Source organism: Pinus tabuliformis, chromosome 8 (assembly GCF_031772625.1).
Source record: "Pinus tabuliformis cultivar Carrire ecotype Pingquan chromosome 8, CPIR1, whole genome shotgun sequence".
NCBI classification, from domain to species: domain Eukaryota; kingdom Viridiplantae; phylum Streptophyta; class Pinopsida; order Pinales; family Pinaceae; genus Pinus; species Pinus tabuliformis.
This window is the reverse complement of record NC_142294.1, coordinates 1,255,231,204-1,255,255,478: the sequence shown is the minus strand read 5'-3', so window position 1 is coordinate 1,255,255,478 and position 24,275 is coordinate 1,255,231,204. Positions and strand designations below refer to the sequence as shown.

Sequence of the window (24,275 nt, the reverse complement as noted above, 5' to 3'; positions counted from 1 at the left end):
GATACATGAAATAGCGACTAGCAGAGTACATGTGATTTTTATGAAAAGAAAATCTACCAGTATATTATTAGTCAAACTTTGGTTAATAGATAAGTCTTCCACTAGAATAGTAGGGACTAGTTCTACATTATCCTCGAAACATCATGGACATGATCACTGTTCAAATCTAGATTTTCATTTGCTGAGTTTTCCTCTTGACAACCTACATCCAAAGGGTTTTCACAAATAATTTCTAGTCAATATTTACAACCTAAATTAATTTTAGATTCCTTCAATAGTGGAAGATAAATTCTTGTTATAAGTGATTATGAAGGGATTTTGGATTTATGAGGTACCACTAAATATTCTAAGGCAAGATCATAATTGACCATAGGCTTAAAATCCATGTTCTTTTCTTTATTTTGTTTATTACTAGAAATAACAAGATTAGGAAACACAAGGTTATCTTGTGCCTAGGAGGTAAATCTTTCAAATGAAATCTCTAGTGAAGTACAAAAAGCTAGAAGAAAACTCTTGCAATGATTCTTTTTCATACATAGTCAGACAACTAATTTCTAAACACAATGAATCATAATCATAATCTTGATTTGCATTAAGAAATACTTCACTGAAATGTTTCCACAAATGAACAGATTTAGGTGGCAATGCTTTGAACCAATTTATATTTCTCCACTGCAGAGTAAGAGTAAACAACATGCATAACTCATCATTAGTGAAATCCCCAAAAGATATACATTTAAATGGAAAATGACAAAGATATACAAGAGAAGAAATGGAATCCTCACCATCGAATCTTAGCTTTGACAAGTGGTTGACTATCCTTTTGGAAATGCTCCTAGTTGGCCGACATGAATTAAAAGCATGCCCCAAAAGAGAAGTTGGAAAGAAACCATGAACAATTGAAAGCATTGAAAAATTAATATTCAATTAGCTTGTAAGTCAAGATTCTGTTATAATGACACTCAAAGGAAGAAAAATAAATCTAGAATTACTACAGGTTGGGGAATGAATGATTTAGCTATTAATTTTCGTGAGGTCCTCTTTCTAGCACCATTTTATTGATGTGATTTTTATGCACCCTAGTCAACAAGGAGGAACTGACCCAGAATTAAGCTCTTTAATAGCCTAAGCCATTTGGAGTAGTCACCCTTTACGGTTTTGTTGGCTCCATTGGTCTTGGATCCTTTTATCTTACGAAGAAGCGCATTTGGGGAAACTAACTCTAATCTAAACTATGATTATTCTATACAAACATAAGACTAATCTATATTCCGTTATGGTTAATCTAAACAAAGGGTGACTAATGAGGTTAACTATACAAGTGAAACAATGAACTTCAAATAGTCTAAACCGATATTGTAATTGATAGAAAAAGACTATATGTTTCACCATTAGGCTATTAAGATATACTAATTCAATATTATTTATAAATTAAAATTAAAAATAGAAAATATAAACCAAAATTCTTCTATAGAATAAGATTAGAGAATTAGAAAGTGAATACTATAATACAAAAATGAAACTATTAATGATTATATGCTACAAACTATACAAATGTACATATGTAGAAAAGAATAATGATGGGTAATGTAACTGGCAGAAGCTGAAAATGTACTAATTTATGTAACTTGCACAAATGGAAAGTGTATTAATTTTGGGAATGATATTTAAAAATAGGACCTAATTCTATCTCTACTTGTAACTACAAATGATAATTAAAATTGATTCTTGATGCATAGATAAACTATGCTATCTTAAGAATTTTACATCAAGAATCAATGCAAAACCTAACTAACTTCCGATAATTATTACTACTCGGCGAGGCTAATAAAAAAGGAACAACTCTAAATGATCTCTTTAAAGATTCTCACCTTAATTGTGAGCTTATGAATACAATCAATGAACTTTTGGTTCAAGTAATGATAGGAATGAAAAGACCATTATAGTTCCAATATTAACTTCTACTGATAAACTGAAAAATGACATTTTCTGTTATCACAACCGTTGAATCCTATCACAATAGTTAAGACAAATTAAATACTAGGATCAATTACTAATCTTAGGATAAAGATCATTAAAAGAAGATACTATTCTCATTAAACAACTATAAATTGAAGAAATACTTTGTCAAATAAATGTAATAAAAACAAGTTTGTCAAATAAATGTATTAAAAATGCTTGTTTGTTGAATAAATCCAATCATTAAAGAAACAATAATTCCCTTCTAAATCTTGTAAGCTTCACCACAAAAGATTAAAAAAATGCCACATATGATCATGAAAGCAACGAAATGCAAGAAAACCAATTAGATTTAACCAAATGAACGAAATGTAATAAAACCAATTAGATTCAACGAAATGAGAACTTTTATTAACATGTATTCACATTCGTCATATAAATTGGCATTTCTTTTTCCAAAACTTCCCTCCTTAGATACCACCTAATAGCTCTCGAAGTTTAGAAACACATTCCTCCTCTATCCTACTAATATCAAATCACTGGTTCCTCCCTCCCAGCACTGTCCATACATTTATAAACTAATAAAAGCCTAGAAGGAACGCAACAGATCACATTCAAATATGTTTGGTCGTTCTGTCAGTTAATAGTAAGACCTGAACATCACTCGATGTAGACTGCAATTTTTCCTGCAAAAGAACCACTATTTTCTCCCGAAGTATACATTAGATTGTGAAAATCCTCACGAGACAGCAAATTGGGCCTGTTCTGAGAAAAGCCTATGTTTCAGATTTCTTAGATTCATCCCTGTTTAACCAGTAATTGAGCCTAAAGTTCATTTATCCTCTCTAATTTTGCAGTTATGTTCTATTAAAAACTAGATAATGACTAAAAATCTAATGAAACCAAAAAATTAAATTAATATACAACTGAATCAAATGAAATGAAGGGAATGTGATAATGGTGGATCAGAATCGTGAAAATCTTGTAAAAAATGGTTGGACTGACGTTCTATGGATTGATGGCATTCTTTATTAATATACTAGCATTTGCACCAGATGTTGCAAAGGAAACGCCATAAGGCATAAATTGACAAAAGAAAATAAAGCAAAAAATACTTTGATAAAGAATAAAAATATATTAAACATTGAAATCAATGCCCCATTAACTGGAACCGCTTTAGTATATTGCTGGTTTTACCCATAAATTGTAGGCTTCACAAGCTGAAGATCAGATTAAACTTTGGGGAGGTTCAGTAGATTCAATTAAAAACAGTTTAAGGAAGGTAGATAAAGCAAACCCTTTATAATTTACTATGTGATATCTTGTATTATACAGAGATGTTTATTGTTCAGAAGATTAATCCTCTCATGTTATATAGAGATGTTTATTCACAAGATTAATCTTGTGGCAGGACACTGATAGAGATGATAGAGAGCAGTTATCTTCTGAAGTATGAAATGAGGATTGCTACATTGTTACTCTGAAGTGATGCATGTACTCTAATCCATCCACATCACTAGTTTCGGCAGATAATAGGCATTTTTAAGTGTATTTGAAGAGGACAATGACTTCATGGTGAATTTGATTATGGTGTCTTCTTCCACAATCAAGGACAAAAAAAGTCATTTTTTCAAGCTGCATTCAATTGTCTAGACAAATTTTTAATTCCCTCATTCGTTGTTTTCGTGGAATCACCCTGTTCTTTTATTGTAGGCTTTGACTTTTATAAATGTTGATTAATGGTATTCTATTTTCCATAGCGTCATGTGATTTTCAGGTGATGTTAAAAATATACAATCTTCTACCACATTCAAGGGCATGGAGAGTCATTTTGTCAAGCTGCACTGACTTGTCTATGCAATTGTTTAGTTCCCTCATTCATTATCTTCATGGAACCACCCTGTTCTTTTATTGGAGACTGACTTTTACAAATGCTGATTAATGGTTTTCTATTTTCCCTAGCATTACGGGACTATCAAGTGATGTTTAAAAATATACAAATAGAAGGAAAACTTCACCATGTTTATGTAAATTTAAAGCATAGGACATATTTAAATGTGAAAATTATTTTTGTTTGTTTGTAGGGTTTAATCTTTATCAGGTTCTAGGTTTAAATTTCTTGGTGAAGGGTTGAGGATTGAAACTCTCCTATGGAACATCCAAACTCGATCAAACATTAGATACTTTTAGTGACAACATCACACAATTGAATAGATTATTCTTCCATCCAACATAAAGCTCAACCGGACATGAAACTGGCCCAACCTAAACTCAACCTTCAACTTAATAAAAATATAAATAACAAAATTCAGATAGCTAAGAAGAAAAGGACTACTAAAGCGTGTATAAATAAAAAGGTATTAAAACTCTATAAACTCTATTCAAATAGTGTTTATATTTTAACTTCAAATAGCAAAGTAGCATAATTAATCTGTTCACGTACCTTGGTATCGTTTCTTGCCTCTTGGTTGATTCTTCGGCTTTTACGTTGTGTGGGGGCACATTTTGATGTTGTTCACCACATCTACTCTACTTTCTACTTGACTCGAACCTATGTCTGATGAAATCTTCCTCTATTGGTGTTTTATCTTCTTGAAACATCTTAGTTATCTTGTTTTTCCCCTAGGGCTTGAATTGTTGGACAGATCTTTTCCAAATGAATCCAATCTCATGTTTCTTCCCACATTGTTGGACAGATCTTCTCTGGATATAAGCAATGTCATGTTTCTTTTGCTAAATTGTATTCTAATAGCGTCTTCGAGCCTTCCAATACCATGTTCTTGATTAATGGAATCATCTTTGGCAAATGATTTCATGGGTTTGCTTTTCATAAATCTCGGAATTTTATCTCTCTAAATCTTGTGAATAGTCATATGCTTGTCTGGAAGATTAATCCATGCACATCTACATATTAACCAATTCAGACTTTCAAACTCTAAAACTGTGGATGGCCAATAAGATCCAGTCTGATCACAATGCTTTGAATCTAAACAGATTTCCCTACAGACAAGCCACCTCTTCAGTCTTAAATAAGTGCCGAACATATCTTCTTTAGACAAATCCAATGTCATGTTTCTTCCTAGATTGCCTTACAGATCTTTTCTAGACAATCCAACGTCATGTTTCTTCATATTTCTTACCACACACAAGGCACCTCTATATATTTAAATAGGTTCAGTGGGTAGTTATAAGTCAAGGAAAAGTGTGTTGAGCTCAGGATAAATAATATTCAAACTGCCCTATTTTCCTCAATAAATTTGGCCTTAAATCTAGTTTGAATTATGACGGAAGTCAAAGTTCTATTTATTGAAGGTGAACTTTCCCCGTGGAATTTATTTTTGGAGTTCTGGCTGATTATCTCTTTTCAAATAAACAATAATAAAGAGTGGAACTTTTGACTCGTGGAAAAACAAAACTCACCAAAAATGAGGCGATATGAGTGCTGGATATCAAACATGGATCTCAATATAATTTCATTGCATCGACCTAGTTGTTAAGTTACCAATGCTGTGATTCTGTACACGTTTCTCGTTTATTGGTAAATAATACATTTCTCCACCAACCTCTTTTTGTTGTCAATGAAACCATAATGTTTCTTGGAGAAATAATCTCTGTTACCTACCTGAGATAAAAAAAAATTAAACCCAGATTTGGCCACTGCAACAAAGTAAGTCATTTTCCCTTAATGTTATTGTATTCTCTAATTATCATTTGTTTTTGGTTAATTTCTTTTCAGGTCGTTGCATTTGTCAACTAGGTTCATTTATTGAGAGGATTAGAAATATATCATTTTTTTTATCAGAGTATTGATTTAGGCTTGTTTCTTCATTAAATTTTATTTATTTCTAAGCTAATTGGACCACTCACTAGGTTTTTTTTTAATGAAGTTTAGATTTGCTTCCTTTGGAGTATACCTTCCCACCTAGATCTAGATTGGCACTCTCTCCTCAGTCTACCTATTTCAATTTTGAATTGATTTGGAACCCTTGTTTCAATAAAAAGACTTCATCGGATCTAATCCATGGATCTCGGCATTCCCACTAAAAGATTTCACTGAATTTCTTTCAGGTCAGTTAGTTTTGTATTAGTTCTATTTTTTTAACATTCATTTGTCTCTTACCTCACAACTTTTTAGCTTTGTTATTCTCTTCCATTACTAGCTTTCTTGAACCCAACATCCACTTTTCTCTACGATTTAGCCTATCACTGGCCACATTACCCCTCTATCGCTGCTCCTGCAGATCAAGATCTTATGCTGTTCACGGTATCTAAAAGTACAGGTCATGCAGGAAGTCAGATTGGGTAAGTAATGTTGATTCTTTTACAATTATATGCAATTTGCTGTGCTACCTCTTCTTTCTCACTTTAACTTGAATGTTGGCAGACCTTGTACTCTGTTTCTCTGGATCTGTATGTGTATGCTTGTTTTTGTGTGCATGTGTGTACTCAATGGCTTGGAGTTTGACTGGTACTTATGCATGTCATGTAAGGTATGCATATTTCAAATGGGTCTATCTGTCTGTTGAAGTAGGGACATCAATGAATGGTGGAACTGAGTTGATGTCTCTACTTTAAATGGGTGAAATGAAAATACTTGGCAAAATGGACTAATTACTCTTACTCTGGCCGTCTGTATCAATGCAACATTTGCAGGGCTAAAATGTGAAGGAAAGGAGGATGAAGATTGCGAGAAGTTATTGAAGAGCAATGGAATCATCACACACAGTGGGATGCATTTTGGTGCACCTCAAACTTATGTGAGGTTGAGTATTATTGACAGAAACCAAATCTTCAATCTTCCGCTTGACAGGCTCTCAACTATTCATGGATGATTAGATGAATCGCTCAATCAGTGATGCGAGATCAACTATATTCCTTTTCAATGTTTACAACTACAAATACAGTAGTATCTTTAACTAGAAGGCTGAGCGACCATGGCAGGATGATACAAGGCTTTACAAAAGTTTATCCACCAATTCTACAAGCAAATTCCCAAATCAGCGTTCTTTTCTCGGTTCTGTTCCAAATAATCTTTATATGTATGTGCACCACCTGCTCATAAAAAATCATTCTCAAGATCGTGGAGGGCCTTCCTCCTCTTTGTTGAAAAAAGAATTAATGTCACTCACTATAGCAATTGAACTTGAAACCACTGCCAGAAAAATCATGAACAATGCAATAAATATCTCCTTCCTGGTTGAGATTCCATGGGTGTCTCCGCAATTAAAAAATAGTTGAGGTTAGAAGTTACATACAAGCCAGGTGAAAGAAGAAACCAGAAATGAAAAACAACTTTTTTTCTACCTGAGAGCAACGGGAGCTGGGAAGATGAACCCAATAAAAACTGCTGGTGTGGCCCCTGTGAATTGAAATGCATCCCAGATACTTGGTATGAATGATGCCCCAAGGAAAATGATTCCAATTAACCCAGCAGTGATCAAAATGAAACTCTTATTATCCAAAACAAGATGCTTTTTCACTGGAAAGACAAGCCCATCAAGATTAAGTCCCAGGGCAAAAAAAATGAGAGGAAAGACCAGCATCAGATGTACAACATAGGTCACACGAACAATGTCATTCAGCACAACACTATAGGGACCTCCCAAGTTGGTGTCAAAATTGGCCAGGACATCATCCATGGTCTGGTCTCCAAATAGAAGAAAGCCAAAAAAGCTTGTACTTATGTATACAATTGAGCACGTTGCCAATGATGTGCGAACAATGGGTTGCATTTCTGAAGGGTCCTCAAGTTCATTGTATATGGAATGAACTACATGGCGCAAAGACATCACAATTCATTATAACATAATTTTAAATGCAAATTCAACTAATGAACTCTAAGATACTACACTGCAGGACCAGAGATGGAGGAAAATAATCCATACCATTGTAATGACAGATGTAAGCAGTCACAATAACTGGTACCACAGTGAAAAGCTTCAAGAACGAAGTAAAATCCACAATATCTGGTAACAATCTTGGTGCTTTGACGGTGCCACTGAACAACTTTACAATCACAATACCAGCCGTAATCACAACAAAAACAACAGCAAGTGCAACTGATAATGCAGAAGTGAATTTCAAAGAATCTGCAAATTCATGGAAATGAACACATCAATATAGGCATGAAGATTTGAACATTACAACTCCTAAGGAATAACCCATGATCCACATCCTTGAATGTATATGTCATATGCCATTTCTAACAGGGCAACATGAAAAGTCAGACAAATCGTTAAGCAGATGCCATCAGTATGTGACATTCGCAAGATATGTTGAATCCCCTCATATAATTACAACAGTTTCTAGACATTTAAATCCCTGAAAAGGCCCAAATGAAATATGATATATCTGGTTCAAGACCTTTGGCGTGCATGATCATGACCATCTTGTAAGCTTCATTAATCCTCCCAGCACTACCAAGTGCATATATAACAGCATTGTAAGAAGACACATCAAAATCCAACCCAGAAGCTCTCAGTTGATCACAAGCTTCCAAAGCTTCAACATGCATCCCCACTGCAGAAAATATTGTCATTCTCAAGGCCTGAATACCATGTGGAAGCCCACTTTTACGTGCAACATCGAGTTGCTCTACTGCCTCTCTTGGAATGCCTCCTCTCTTCAGAAGAATGCCCAGTGTTTTGTATGTATTCTCATTCGGTGAAGCCTTTAGTTTTAACATTTGATGAAAAACTTCAGCAGCCTCTCTCAATCTTCCATCTGCAATGAACAGGCTAATGACACTATTAAAATAAAGAACGTTAGTAAGAAATCCCGATTCTAACATTTCCTTTGCAATTTCAGTGGCTTCATTAAGCCTTCCATTCTTTTTGTATAAGGACAATATCATGGAAAAAGAGAATTCATTTTCCTACTGCTTTCCCTTCAAGACTTTGAACACTTCTTGTGCTTCAGTCACCATATCAATGCGAGCATAAAGGTCAAGCGTACAGCCTGATAAAAAGGCATCTGGCTCAACACCCAATTCCTGTATGCATTTGTATGTTTCTTGTCCTTCCTTCAAAAGACCACGTTTACTATAAACCTTAATCAAAGAACTATACACCACAGAGTTCCCTGCAAAACCAGCATTTTGCATTATTTGAAAGTAACGTACAGCTTCTTCCACACATCCAGCTTCAACAAATGAATTTATCAAGGCACCATAAACAAAAACATCTGGCTCCACACCTGCGTTAACCATCTTTTCAAACGTTTTCTCTACCTCTGCAGCTCGACCCAATCTTCCATAGGCGGCAATAACAACACAAAATGATGAACAGTTAGGCACAAACCCTGCTGCCCGGATGAAACTATTCGATGCAGCTCAAATGTTTTCTCTGCCTCTGCAGCTCGACCCAATCTTCCATAGGCGGCAATAACAGCACAAAATGATGAACAGTTAGGCACAAACCCTGCTGCCTGGATGAAACTATTCGATGCAGCTCGACCCAATCTTCCATAGGCGGCAATAACAACACAAAATGATGAAAAGTTAGGCACAAACCCTGCTGCCCGGATGAAACTATTCGATGCCAAATGAACTGCCCAAACCGTGTGGGCAACCCTTTTGAATCAACGATCAACGGCTGAAATTGTTGCAATCGTCTAACATATAATCGTGTGGCTTACAAGATGACAGGTAGGCAGAGAGGGGAGTTGATCTCAGGCAAGCCTCTTCTAACTGTCCACTACACCTAACTAATCTGACCAGTTTTTATATTCTATTATAAATTCATATTCTTATTAATAAAAAAAAAGTTATATAAAGTGCAAGATAAAACCGATTAATCCAAACAAACACATCAATCACGGTTGTGTTTAATATTTACTGCCAGAGAAGATTTCCTTTAGAGATCTAAGTTACCTGTGCCGATTTGATACTTGTAACAGAGAACTGATCAATCGGTTTTGAGTCCTGACAATTTCTCTCTGTTTCTTCTTCCTCTGTAGCTTTGCCCTGAAATTCAATGTAGAAGTAGAGATCAACATTTCAATTATTTTCCATAATAAGATGCTTTTGCACATGGTAAGTGGACTGCTCCATCTCAACATCATATGTTGTATTCCACCTTTGTATTTTATGTATTGAATGCACATTGGCATTCTTCCTACTAAAGATAATGGATGAGCCACCACCAAACACGGAACCAGTAATGCCCTATTTCAGAATGCCTTTAAAAAAGAGAAAAAACAAGAATTTAGTAAAGAACATACCAGAGTGAGTGGATTTCAGGCTCATGAAGAGCAACGCACTGCTCAGATAGGTCCGAAGCGAAGATATGCATTCATGTCCTCTGTTTCAGTGGTCTCCAGTGTCCACCCTGTAATCTGACAAGCCTCTTCCAAGTGTCCGCTACACCTAACTAATCTGGCCAGCTTTTATAGTCTATTATAAATTCGTATTCTTATTAATAAAAAAAAGATATATTTAGTGCAAGATAAAATGGATTAATCCATACAAACACATCAATCACGGTTGTGTTTAAAATTTACTGCCGGAGAAGATTTCCTTTAGAAATCGAAGTTACCTGTGCCCACTTGATACTTGTAACAGAGAACTGATCAATCGGTTGAGCCTTGACGCTTGCTCTCTGTTTCTTCTTCCTCTGTAGCTTTGCCCTGAAATTCAATGTAGAAGTAGATATCAACATTTCAATGATTTCCCATAATAAGATGCTTTTACACATGGTAAGTGGAATGTTCCACCTCATATCATATGTTGTATCCCACCTTTGATTTCTGTATTGACTGCACATTGGCATGATGGATGGAACCCCACCAAACACAGAACCTGTAATGCCCTATTTCATAATGCCTTTAAAAAAAGAGAAAAAACAAGAATAGAATAAAGAACATACCGGAGTGAGTGGATGTCAGGCTCATGAAAAAGCAAAGCACTGCCCAGTTAGGTTCGAAGCGAAGATATTCATTCATGTCCTCTGTTTCAGTGGTCTCCACTGTCCACCCTGTAATGCAATACAAAAGCAAAGATCAGCCATCGAGTTCCTTCACATGCATATAGGGAGTTTTCTTTACCTGTCCCCGATATCCCAGGAGCACATTACCGCCTTATTTGGGATACCCCAAGCAATTCAATCGATTATTTGTCTGCCAAGAAGTCATAATTATGGTAGCATTTACAGCTGACTAGCTACAGGCAATAAGCTTGCATGAGCTGAGAATGAAACCCGAGGTAAGAGTCAATGCAAAGGGAAGAAAGAACTGAGAGCACCATCTGAGAGGGCTGAATTTGTTCTCCACACTAGAGCTTTTCATCTTCTTGGTAATATGATGAGTCCTGCCAATTGCTCTCTGTTTCTTCTTCCTCTGTAGCTTTGCCCTGAAATTCAATGTCGAAGTAGAGATCAACATTTCAATTATTTTCCATAATAAGATGCTTTTACACATGGTAAGTGGACTGCTCCATCTCAACATCATATGTTGTATTCCACCTTTGTATTTTCTGTATTGAATGCACATTGGCATTCTTCCTACTAAAGATAATGGATGAGCCACCACCAAACACGGAACCAGTAATGCCCTATTTCAGAATGCCTTTAAAAAAGAGAAAAAACAAGAATTTGGTAAAGAACATACCAGAGTGAGTGGATTTCAGGCTCATGAAGAGCAACGCACTGCTCAGATAGGTCCGAAGCGAAGATATGCATTCATGTCCTCTGTTTCAGTGGTCTCCAGTGTCCACCCTGTAATCTGACAAGCCTCTTCCAAGTGTCCGCTACACCTAACTAAGCTGGCCAACTTTTATATTCTATTATAAATTCGTATTCTTATTAATAAAAAAAAGATATATTTAGTGCAAGATAAAATGGGTTAATCCATACAAACACATCAATCACGGTTGCGTTTAAAATTTACTGCCGGAGAAGATTTCCTTTAGAAATCGAAGTTACCTGTGCCCACTTGATACTTGTAACAGAGAACTGATCAATCGGTTGAGCCTTGACGCTTGCTCTCTGTTTCTTCTTCCTCTGTAGCTTTGCCCTGAAATTCAATGTAGAAGTAGATATCAACATTTCAATGATTTCCCATAATAAGATGCTTTTACACATGGTAAGTGGAATGTTCCACCTCATATCATATGTTGTATCCCACCTTTGATTTCTGTATTGACTGCACATTGGCATGATGGATGGAACCCCACCAAACACAGAACCTGTAATGCCCTATTTCATAATGCCTTTAAAAAAAGAGGAAAAACAAGAATAGAATAAAGAACATACCAGAGTGAGTGGATGTCAGGCTCATGAAAAAGCAAAGCACTGCCCAGTTAGGTTCGAAGAGAAGATATTCATTCATGTCCTCTGTTTCAGTGGTCTCCACTGTCCACCCTGTAATGCAATACAAAAGCAAAGATCAGCCATCGAGTTCCTTCACATGCATATAGGGAGTTTTCTTTACCTGTCCCCGATATCCCAGGAGCGCATTACCGCCTTATTTGGGATACCCCAAGCAATTCAATCGATTATTTGTTTGCCAATAAGTCATAATTATGGTAGCATTTACAGCTGACTAGCTACAGGCAATAAGCTTGCATGAGCTGAGGATGAAACCCGAGGTAAGAGTCAATGCAAAGGGAAGAAAGAACTGAGAGCACCATCTGAGAGGGCTGAATTTGTTCTCCACACTAGAGCTTTTCATCTTCTTGGTAATATGAGGCTCTTTCGACAGATCAAAGCTTAGACCCTTCATTCTAAGCTCCTGAACACATCTGCTCAGAGCTCTGGAATCGTTTATATCCTTGTGCAACATCTTCATAACTTTTCTTTTGAGAATGAGCTTGTACTAAATGGCACATATGAGAACCAGAGACGTAATGCCAGACAAGGTAGAAGGAATCAGTCGATTATTTGTCTGCCAAGAAGTCATAATTATGGTAGCATTTACAGCTGACTAGCTACAGGCAATAAGCTTGCATGAGCTGAGGATGAAACCCGAGGTAAGAGTCAATGCAAAGGGAAGAAGGAACTGAGAGCACCATCTGAGAGGGCTGAATTTGTTCTCCACACTAGAGCTTTTCATCTTCTTGGTAATATGAGGCTCTTTCAATAGATCAAAGCTTGGACCCTTCATTCTAAGCTCCTGAACACATCTGCTCAGAGCTCTGGAATCGTTTATATCCTTGTGCAGCATCTTCATAACTTTTCTTTGGAGAATGAGCTTGTACTGAATGGCACATATGAGAACCAGAGATGTAATGCCAGACAAGGTAGAAGGAATCCACCATCTATTACAAGTATGGGCATTCTCCTGAGTGGCAGCAGTGAAAAGCAGAGTGAGAACGATCCCATGGAAGGCAAAATACAAGCAGGCGAGATGGAAGATCTCTTTTCCGATACTGTCAATGCTCGATTCCTTTACTTCAATGCGGCGAGTCATAACTTCCTCATCCCTCTGCCCGGATGAAACTATTTGATGCAGCTCGACCCAATCTTCCATAGGCGGCAATAACAGCACAAAATGATGAACAGTTAGGCACAAACCCTGCTGCCCGGATAAAACTATTCGATGCCAAATGAAACGCCCAAACCGTTTGGGCAACCCTTTTGAATCAACGATCAACAGCTGAAATTGTTGCAATCGTCTAACATATAATCCTGTGGCTTACAAAATGACAAGTAGGCAGAGAGGGGAGTTGATCTCAAAGGGAACACCTTACGGCGTAATTATAATAGTTGTTATGCCTCGAAGCTACAAAGTATAAATGAATCCTCACGTGGAAAACACATATAACAGCAAACATAAATTGTGGTCGTTAGTCAACCTGCGTCAAAGACATGCTTACTTATAATATATACGAAGATTTGGCACATTAAAACCCATTTATGCACGTAGTATTACTTCTGCATATTCGACGTTTACTGTCACATTGTTTTATAATTTTGGCATCGTAGGTTTTCATTTAAACCAGTGATCTTGTTTGCTCATTTATTAATTCAAATCCTTTCGTTTTATATATTTACGTTGTAAACATTTATCTTGTAAAGCGTTCTCCTTTGAAAAGAACTCTCTCCCATGCCACCTGTAATTTTAATGCACCATTGATTTTGGTGTTAGACTATTGAAATATTCTCTGCCATAGGATTTAAGACTTGTACTAATCAATTGTGATTTTTTACGACCACGATAGTGAAATAACGACTCTCAACGACTGTAAGGTTAAGGAAAGTGTCAGAACGCAGGGCGCCTATATATTTGTATCATGATGGATAACAAAAAGTGATATACTTGATCTTATCTGAGTGGTCGCTCTGTTTGGGTCCCTGCGGGGAGAAGGGTTTGACGAATGAATGCAGCAATGTTGTCGCCACTACTTCTAGCGGCCAGGTAGCAGGGCTTCCTTCTATGTGAAACCCTACCCCTCCCTTCAGATGTGGCTCTCACGGGGATTTATAGCTGTGACGATGACTTTCCGCGAGTTGAGGCCTTGTAAATCTGGGCAGTGCTGCATCCGCGGGCTCATACCCTCACGAAAATTCAAAACTGAAAGTTTTCTCGTTTTCACTGTAGAAACAATTTGTATTTATTGTCTGTTTTGGATTCATGGTTTTTTTTTTTCAGGCTTTGTCTGTAGGAGCTTTTACCGTGTTGTTTCTTCCACATCTTAGTCCTCCTAGCGCTTCGCCTTAAAGAATAGCACCTGTTTCTTCTCTGAAAGGTAATTAGGGAGAACTTTTGGCTGTCGTTGCTATGTACCTATTGTGCGAATAATATTGAAGAACTTAACAATTTTATGGCTTAGGTTTTGATTAAATACTGCAATATGTAGTTCAGTCACCATTTGTTTGACTGGGAAAAGCCCGCCACGACTGGGAGGATACAAACAAATTCAACCCCCGAAAAAAAAGACAAGGATTGGCAGGGATCCAGACATATATATATATATATATATATATATATAGCAACACGTAGGATAAACGATCAATAAAACATACAGCCACCACGAGCAGCATTAGCCATGTTGGGACTAGAGAAATCTCCGAGCGGTCCATTCCTTATCACGGACCATAGGGGGCAGGTTGGAAATACGCTCAAGCCCTTACTATATAGAGGTGGCTTGCATTCACGAGGGATGGGATAAGGACATAAAAGCATAAGCAAGCCTAGTTCAGTCACCATTTGTTTGACTGGGAAAAGCACAATCTGAAGCCATTGGATTGGACAAAGAGACTCACTATTGCATTGGATGTTGCTAGAGGTGTGGAGTATCTTAACAGTTTGGCTCACCAGAGTTTTATTCGAGGTCTCTGATGTGCCCACCTAGTTATCTGCTCTCGAATCTTTGACCACTATGTAAGTTCAAGTGCCCACCTGGTTATCTGCTCTCGAATTGCTCTCGAATCTTTGACCACTATGTAAGTTCAAGTGGGTTGAAATACAACATAAACTAAGATTTACTATATTTTCGAACTAACTGGTTTTTACATTCCCTTTGCCTTGTTCTATAGTGTGATAGAAAACAATAATTTTAATGAGCATCGATCAAACTTGAACATTCAGTGATCTTCATTTTTCCAATGGCGTAGGATTCTCTCCAATAATTCTATAGATGGGACTCTGTCAATTATGGAAGGAACTGTCAGCTAGTCCTAAGGAGTAAGTAATAAGAAATTTGCAGAAGAAAAATGGGCTAGAAACTCAAATAAGCCTTTTGGTTTTGAACTGATTTTCTGATTATCATTATGTTTACAGAGTAATGCATATTGTTGATGCTCTGAGAGCTCAAATAGAAGTTCATAGAAGACTCCATGACCAGCTAGAGGTATGAATTTTTTTTCTAAAATTATGCAAATCGACGAACATAATATCTCTCCCCTGTTTCAGTTACCTGATGACTGAATGGAATCTATCTCTTGTAAACGTCAATGTAGGTTCAATGGCGTTTGCAGTTGTAATAGAGTGGCATATTAAAGAAAGCATATTAGACATTGGCATCATAAGCATCGACATCTGCATTCCTTTAAGCCACAAGAGCCAAGCTTGCAAATTTGCCCTCCAAGCTTCCTACAAACAGCATGAAGCCAAATTACTCTATAGTGAAAGTGACTCCATTGATGGACATTCATAGACAAGATCATGGGGACCTAGAGGTCAAGCCCCACCTTAGAGATCATTGTTCTGAAAATCAGTTTGCAGGCCACGACATGGAGGAGAATAAACAAAGATCAGATCGTTACAGTTGTTTTTGAATAGTATGTTCAATATTAATTTCTCTTAAATTGCTTGGATTTGGGGTTATTGTTGCATTTAGTGTATTAGGCAATCATTTTCCACTAAGTTTAAAATAAAGAGATTATATCTAGGAAAACCATCCAATCAAGCATAAACCAGCAAACCCACAAAATGTTTGACGAAATGCAAACTCAAAATTTCAAACAAAATCTGTTAATTGACATGCAATTTGGAGGGTAGTACAATATTCCTTTGAAAACCCTTCATGAAGGAAATTGAAGAAGATGAGCATGAATTTCTATGCAATTCTTCTTTTGCAGTGGCGTCGAAAATAAAAGAGAGAAGATGAAACTATTGTGAATGAAGAGGAAGAGAGTGTGTCTGGTGACGATGATTGAAATTATGATTATAGTGGGATGGATTCTGGTTTGTCCTCATTATTTGTTTAAAGTTGCATCCATAAAACATTTTATTTTCAGTGAGAGGAATGTGTAGTGACACCAGCTCAGTCCAAAATTCATATTTGCTAGAAGTTTAGAGGAATAATATTTTGGTATGGAATAATATTTTGGTATTAGTCTTACGATATATAAAAAATAAAAATAAATATCATTTGTAAGGAAAAAAACAAATCATGAAATCAAATTATAGAATTTAGATGATAGACTTGCACTATGAACAAGCAATTAACTACAAGTCTGATGTTTTCAAGCTCATCTTTTTTCCGAAAAAAGGATTCTTTGTAGTTCACAAGTGAAAATGTCAGTGGATTTATAATAGACAATAATGGTTCCAGTCCCCAGGTATAGCTTCAATCCCTTCTCGTGATCAAAGCCATTGTTAGGAGTCATGATTATGCATTACTGAACTCAGGAAAATCAGAAAAAGATTCATTGTATCCTAGATATGACATTTAAATAATTGTAGTGATCTCTCAAATAGGGTAAGCAACACTAGTGAAAAACATAAATGTACTCTATCTAAGCAACACTAGTGAAAAACATAAATGTATTCTATTATTATTTTGAGCTGCTATGAACCAATTGAATTGTCTCTAACGTGTTAAGCACTGGCACATGCAAGGGCCAATGTATATAATCGAAAACTTGTACAAAGAACTTTAACCTCTGTTTCAAAGTTCTACTAACTGTAAGCTAGCCCTGTGAGCTTTGAGAAGACCTCCTAAATTAATTTAGAGTATCAATATATATTTTTCTCAAACACCATGCTTTGTTATTATACTTCCCTGTCGATGCCTAGAATCCTCTGCTTATCAAGAAATGGGATTTTTTTTCGTTTCCATCTTAATTAAGCGCAAAGGCCTAGCCAAGATTTCGAACCAGGATGGAACTATAACACTGCCCTGCTTTCACCTATCCAACTTTCCTTTGCCTTGCTCTATAGTGTGATAGAAAACAATAATTTGAATGGGCAGCTTTGTTCTGAAGTTTTTAACTTGCCACAACTTCAGACAATGTAAGTGTATTTCATATTTTCTTTGCAATATCAAAGATCAAACTTGAACATTCATTATGGAAGGAACTGTCAGCCAGTCCTTAGGAGTAAGTAATAAGAAATCTGCACAAGAAAAATGGGCAAGAAACTCAAATAAGCCCTTTGGTTTTGAACTGATTTTTTGATTTCCATTAAGTTTACAGAGAAATGCAGACTGCTGATGCTCTGAGAGCTCACATAGAAGTTCAGAGAAGACTCCATGACCAGCTAGAGGTATGAATTTCATTTTTTTTTTGAAATTATGCAAGTTGGCGAACATAATATCTCTCCCCTGTTTTAGTTACCTGATGACGGAATGAAATCTATCTCTTGTAAATGTCAATTTAGGTTCAAAGGTACTTGCAGTTGAGAATAGAGTCACAGGGTAAATATTTGCAGACCATATTAGAGAAATCACATCAGACATTGGCATCAGAAGCATCGACATCAGCATGCCTTGAAGCCACAAGAGCCAAGCTTGCAGATTTGGCCTCCAAGCTTCCTACAAACAACGTGAAGCCAAATTACTCTATAGTGAAAGTGACTCCATTGATGGAAATTCATAGACAAGATCATGGGGACCTAGAGGTCAAGCCCCACCTTAGAGATCATTTCTCTCCAAATTAGTTTGCAGGCCACGACATGAAGCAAAATAAGTAAATATCATACCATTACAATTATTTTTTGAAAAAGATGTTCAGTATTACTTCCTCTTAAATTGCTTGGATTTGGCTTATTGTTGCATTTGCTGTATTAGGCTATCATTTTCCACTTCAAATTTAAAATAAAGATATTATATCCAATAAAACCATCAAATCAAGCATAAACCAACAAACCCACAAAATGTTTGATGAAATGAAAACTCAAAATTTCAAACAAAATTTGTTAATTGACATGCAATTTGGAGGGTAGTATAGTGTTCCATCGAGATCCCTTAATGAAGGAAATTGAGGAAGATGAGCATGAATTTCTATGCAATTCTTCTTTTGCAGTGGCACCAGAAACAAAAGAGAGAAGATGCAATTTTTGTGAATGAAGAGGAAGAGAGTGTGTGTGGTGAGGATGATTGCAGTTATGATGATAGTGGGATGGATTATGGTTTGTCCTCATTTTTTTTTAAATTTTCATCCATAAAACTTTGTATTTTCACTGAGACGAATCTTTAGTGACAACAAATCAATCCAACATTCATATTTACTAGAAGTTTAGAGCAATAATATTTTGGTAAAGTTATCAGTGAGTTTAGAGCAATAATATCCTAGTGACGTCATCACTGAGTTTCATAGCCGAATCAATTTAGTAATTAGGCTTATGATACATAAAAAAAATAAAAATAAGTATCTTCTATAACATCATGAAATCAAATTATAAAATTCCTATCATAGACTTGCACTATGAACAACCAATCAATTACAAGTTTGATCTCTTCAAACTCATTTTTTATTCCGAAGAAATGACTCTTTGTAGTTCACAAGTGAAAATGTCAGTGTATTTATAATAGACAATAACGGTTCCAGTCCCAAGTATACCTTAAATCCATTCTCTTGATCAAAGCCATTGTTAGGAATCATGATTATGCATTACTGAACTCAGGAAAATCAAAAAGAGATTCATTGTATCCTCGATATGACATTTAAATAATTCTAGTGACCTCTCAAATAAGGTAAGCAACACGAGTGAAAAACACAAATGTACTCTATTATTATTTTGAGATGCTATGAACCAATTCAATTATCTCTAACGTGTTAAGCACCGGCACATGCAAAGGCCGACGTATATAATCGACAACTTGTAAAAATAACTTTACCTCTGTTTCAGAATTCTACTAACTATAAGCTAGTCCTTAGAGATTTTGGAAGACCTAAATTAATTTAGAGTGTCAATATACATTTTTCTCAAAACACCATGCTTTGTTATTATACTTCTGTGTGAATTTCTAGAATCCATTGCTTATCAAGAAAGGGGAGCTTTTCTTTTTTCTTTCCATCTTAATTAAGCGCAAAGGCCTAGCCAATATTTTGAACCATGATAGAATTGTAACACTACCTTGCTTTCACCTATTCATCTTTCCTCTTATGGAAAGTTCTTTGATGAAGATAGAATCATAGCATATTGTTGAAAGACAGTGTAGAGACAAATAAAGAGAGTAGTAAAAACTAGAATGTTCTTTTATTAGTGAAGAATATGTCTTGGGTTCTTTCATGATAGGTGCTCATGTTGGTTACTACAAAATCTATGTTTTCTCGTGAGATTTTGTACTAGATGTGTTACCCAATGAAGTTTTACACTACATACTAAATTTTTTACTTCACTAGATGTTATATTTCGTTATAACAATACTTATTTATTTGTTATCTAATAAGGTTTTGTAAATCTTACTAGATGTTATATCTGTTTATAACCATACTTGTTGCAATCTAGATTTAGTGACTCTCTATTATTATAATATGGGTTTACTGACTCTATGTTTCATACATTTAATAACAAAACCTTGCATCTGAGAAGGAGATAAAATCTCGATTTTTTTGGCAGACACGTGAATAAAGAGGATATTTGTGAAATGGTTTCTTCTCCTTGTTGCATGTTATTATGCATTAGATATTATTTTGCTAGCCTAGATTTATTTTAGGGAACCTGAGTTGACAGTTAACTTTGGTATGTTTTAGTTAAGATGGATTTGTATAGCTCTCTCCATTTAGAAGCAACTGGTCTTGAATGGATGGATAACATGCTCCCTCATAGCAATAATGCTAACAATCTTGGTGTATACTATCATGCTTTCTGGATCAGGTTATTTGTGGTGCATTACATTATGAGTATAGATTTTTTTTTGAGCTTGCGGTTATTTGTGATGTATTAGGATAACATCCTCCATGAGTACTACTAGTAGTAACAAGCTTGTTATATAGTATGTTTCTTTCTGGATCCGAGTTGTATGTGGTGTAAAATTATTTTTACAGATTGTCACCAAAATGACTTATCCCAATTATTTGGGATTTGTTACACATTAATATTGTCCTTTGAAATAGAGAATTCAATGTATTTATTTATTAGAATATTTTGGGGAGATGATTTTGTGTATATTATTGGTGTGTTAATTTTCTCGCTCAAATTCTTTGAAAAGCCATTGCCATTTTCTTGCTTAGGCAATGGTTATGTTGACTTGGGTTTCATCTATGCTATACATTTAAAGATATTTATCATATATTCTTTACATTTAAAGACATTTATACCTATACTCAGAGGAGGTAAGCTAAAATATATTCATAAATGGTTATTCTTTTAAAATTATTAAAGAACACATCCCTATTGAGATGTGGGCCGATAGCTGGGACAACCTAGGTGTAGTAATGAATGGTACTTGGGCACTTAATACCGTCGTTCGCCACATGCTCATGATAGGGGGTGTCGTGACGCTTGGCATGAATGCATGCTGGGGCAGTGGGCAAGGTGGTGGGTGTGCAGGCAAGGCAGGGTATAATGGTAGGCGAGGCAATTCGATGTGTTGTCTTGGAGAGATAGCTCATGGAGAAGGGTGGTATCACAAGGCTGTGGGAGGACGTCGAAACTGTAATTTTGTTCTTGTTGGCATTTAGCTAGGGTGTAAGGGGTTTTGTTTGGGGGATAGAAAATTATTGGTGGTAATGGGGAGGGCAACTACTTGCCATTGCCTGGTTTTTCATGAATACCTTATGTCAAAAGGCTGAAACCCATGACTGCTAGGGGGGCAAGTGCTTGATGTCAGGTTGGGAAGCTCCACGCTCAACAAAAATGGCTAGGGGGAAGCTTGACTATCACAAGGAAATGCACGAAGGGCAGTGGATAGTAGAAGGGGGTAAGGGGAAATAGCTGGTAGCAGGCTTGGGGCATAGTGATCCCCGTATATCGTAAAGCAAGCACTGGGATACCTGGAACCCGTATTAGAGTGAGGAGAAGGCCATGAACTCAGGGTGGAAAGCTAATAGGGGGGACCCGAGAGGTGAAAGCACTAAGCGTGAGGCAGAGGGGGAAATGTACCCGAACTACAATAGGCAAATAACAAGAAGCCAAGGGGGTATGCGAGCTTGCCTCTGGAATGGGATGGTTGACCTGTATATAGAAGAGAGGCATGGAGAGGGGGAAGGGGCGATGCAAGGGGCATGGGTCAGGGAATTCTCCAATGGGGGTGGTGGGATCTGGTCCACTCCAGCATGACTATGGGGGCAGTTGGCAGAGAGGAAAAGTGAGGAAACATTTATCCCACTGCAACAAACAATGAATGGGTGAGGTGGTGCATAACTACAATTCAGTGTTTTAATCTAACTTATTGTGGATGTCATCAGTGTTCTAGAAAGAAGGTTATGGATCTTGTTGCGCGTGGTTGTGGGCATGGTAGGAGAGACCCGTCTCCCAAGAAAGGTAAGGGGTCGAGCACGTCAAAGCCACGGAAGGGTAGAAAATTAGTAGAACATCTCATAACTGAGGCAGTGTAGGCCTAACGAGAGGAGACAGATACTGGCATCCGAAAATTGCTAGAAGATTGCAAAGAGGGACTAAAACAATGCAGCGAGGCAGTGGAAGAGATGGACAACAGGAGGACCTTAGTCCCAAATCCGGTCAACACCCACAGAAAAATTACAAAGGTCAAGCAAACTCTATACTTGTAGTGGTTAATGAAGAGTTTACTAGGCAAGTAAATGGAGCAGACCTCAATGGGAATGGTGGTGACACTACAGGGCATGCCAAATTACAAGAAGGATATCGAGAAAATCCTCTTTCAACTGCACAAACATGACATTAGGCTAGATAGAATTGACCACCATATCCCATGCATTCTGGAGTTGAACGACATGTTAGGAGCATCCGCCGAGGATCCAACACCTGTGGTTTTTGCCGTAGAGGAACAAATGGATTAGACTTTTATCCATGCATAATTTTGTCTTATGCAGATAACTTTTAATCTCTATGTTTCAATTATTAGTTTATATAGTTACGTAATGTATGGACATGAAACAAAGACATATCTGGCCTGGCTGGAAAGATTAAGACAATATTGTTTTTGGATGGCTTACAATGCAAAACCGTGGAAAACAAACTTGGTTTCCCTCCAGGGCAATTTGAAGCCACCTACTTGAACTGCGCGGTGTAAACTTGCTTATCTTTAATAGAAAATAGAATGGTCTTGCGAAGCTTAACAATTTTTTATTATTATTAAAGAACACAGTTATAATCATAAATATTCATGGCATTCATTAGGTTGATAGTCTGAAAACCTCTATTGAAATAAAACTTAAAACAAGTTATAATTTACAAAAAGGCAAGCTCCAAGCTGAAAGTTATAATTTACAAGCAGGAAAGCTAAAAAAATTTCAAAATATACGGGAAAAAAATAGCTCTTATAATAGAAGGAAGGCACTATCAGTTTAGCAAATATTTTCAAATAACTAATATTTAGTTATGGGTGAAGTTATGAGATATTAAGATATTGGGAGTTGATAGTTTGGATATTTTTCAGTAATGTTTTATATATTTTTGTCTAATATTAAATTAGTTTTAAAGAGATTATTTATTTTTATTTTTATGTATAATAAAAAATAATGTAAGATAAATAATTTATTAGGTATATATTCTCTTCATCCAATTTATAATAATTAAAAATATCTATAACATAGAGTAAATGACCTTTATTACAAACTAAATGTAATGTAAAGAAAATTTGAAAACTTAAATAACGTATTACTTAATTATTAAACATTTTAATATAAAATTAATTTAATAAAATTTATTCAATGGAAATTTATTAATTTAATTTAGGCTTCAACATCAATATTTATAAATAAATTAAAATACATTTCTTGATACCTATATTTCTTACTATATATATATATATATATATATATATATATATATGATAATTTTATTTTGCAACATTTTCTTATTTTCAATGGAAGAATATTTTAGTGTAACATAAAAATGGCTCATCTATTTCATAGATTGTATAGTTTAAGTTTGGTATGATTTAGACTAAGCAAATTATTATTTTTTTTATCATTACAAAAAATCTAAAAACAAAATTTAATGATAAAATAAAACACACTAATTTGATAAAGTAATAACTATTTCCCTTCTTAAAATGATAATAAAGAACTAAATTAACACACAAATCTATAAGTTAACACATTTCTTTAATTTGAAAACAAACATATATATGATAACATGTATATTATATGTTGTCACTATTGCAATTTTTTTTATCAAATGCGTGCATTACCAATGATTTGGTTAGACACAAAAGTTAATGCACAAATTTATATTTGAATACCATACTAGAGAATTCATACAAAATCTCCATGCATTGTAGGTCCATTAGATGATGTAGAATTATAAAAGTTTCCATTGCTCGCAATATAAGAACCATACTTTGAATAGTTGCCACATCTTATATTGTAGGTGAGAAGAATATCTCATTTCTCATTACTAAGAAAAGTGTGTGTATGGCACCAAGGCTTGTTTGATATGTATAGATAAACTATGGGACTCCATGAAGATGGGGCAATGTATTATTTTTTAGTTACTCTAGAAATGCATATGTAGAATGGTATGCACTATGAAAGAACCTATGACAACTTGTAAGCAAACAATATCAT

General features: G+C 35.8%; 1 protein-coding gene, 2 long non-coding RNA genes and 1 pseudogene across 3 annotated transcripts; all 4 read right to left on the bottom strand.

The window, feature by feature from the left end:
* Positions 1-7,031: 7,031 nt before the first annotated feature.
* On the bottom strand, positions 7,032-8,061 carry LOC149239936 (amino acid transporter AVT6A pseudogene; annotated as a pseudogene).
* A 211-nt stretch (positions 8,062-8,272) lies between these two features.
* LOC149239935 (pentatricopeptide repeat-containing protein At1g73710-like) lies at positions 8,273-9,166 on the bottom strand. Its single transcript, XM_089370010.1, has 2 exons — positions 8,914-9,166; positions 8,273-8,682 (listed from the first exon to the last, which is right to left on the bottom strand). Exons 1-2 carry the CDS (start codon positions 9,164-9,166, stop codon positions 8,273-8,275), a joined length of 663 nt encoding a protein of 220 aa, XP_089226136.1.
* Positions 9,167-10,245: 1,079 nt separating this feature from the next.
* Positions 10,246-11,013, bottom strand: LOC149239934 (uncharacterized). The gene is made up of 3 exons (XR_016245484.1): positions 10,824-11,013; positions 10,494-10,584; positions 10,246-10,286 (listed from the first exon to the last, which is right to left on the bottom strand). It is a non-coding gene; the product is annotated as an uncharacterized LOC149239934 (long non-coding RNA).
* Positions 11,014-11,628: 615 nt separating this feature from the next.
* Positions 11,629-11,965, bottom strand: LOC149239933 (uncharacterized). Its single transcript, XR_016245483.1, has 2 exons — positions 11,877-11,965; positions 11,629-11,669 (listed from the first exon to the last, which is right to left on the bottom strand). It is a non-coding gene; the product is annotated as an uncharacterized LOC149239933 (long non-coding RNA).
* Between the last annotated feature and the right edge of the window lie 12,310 nt (positions 11,966-24,275).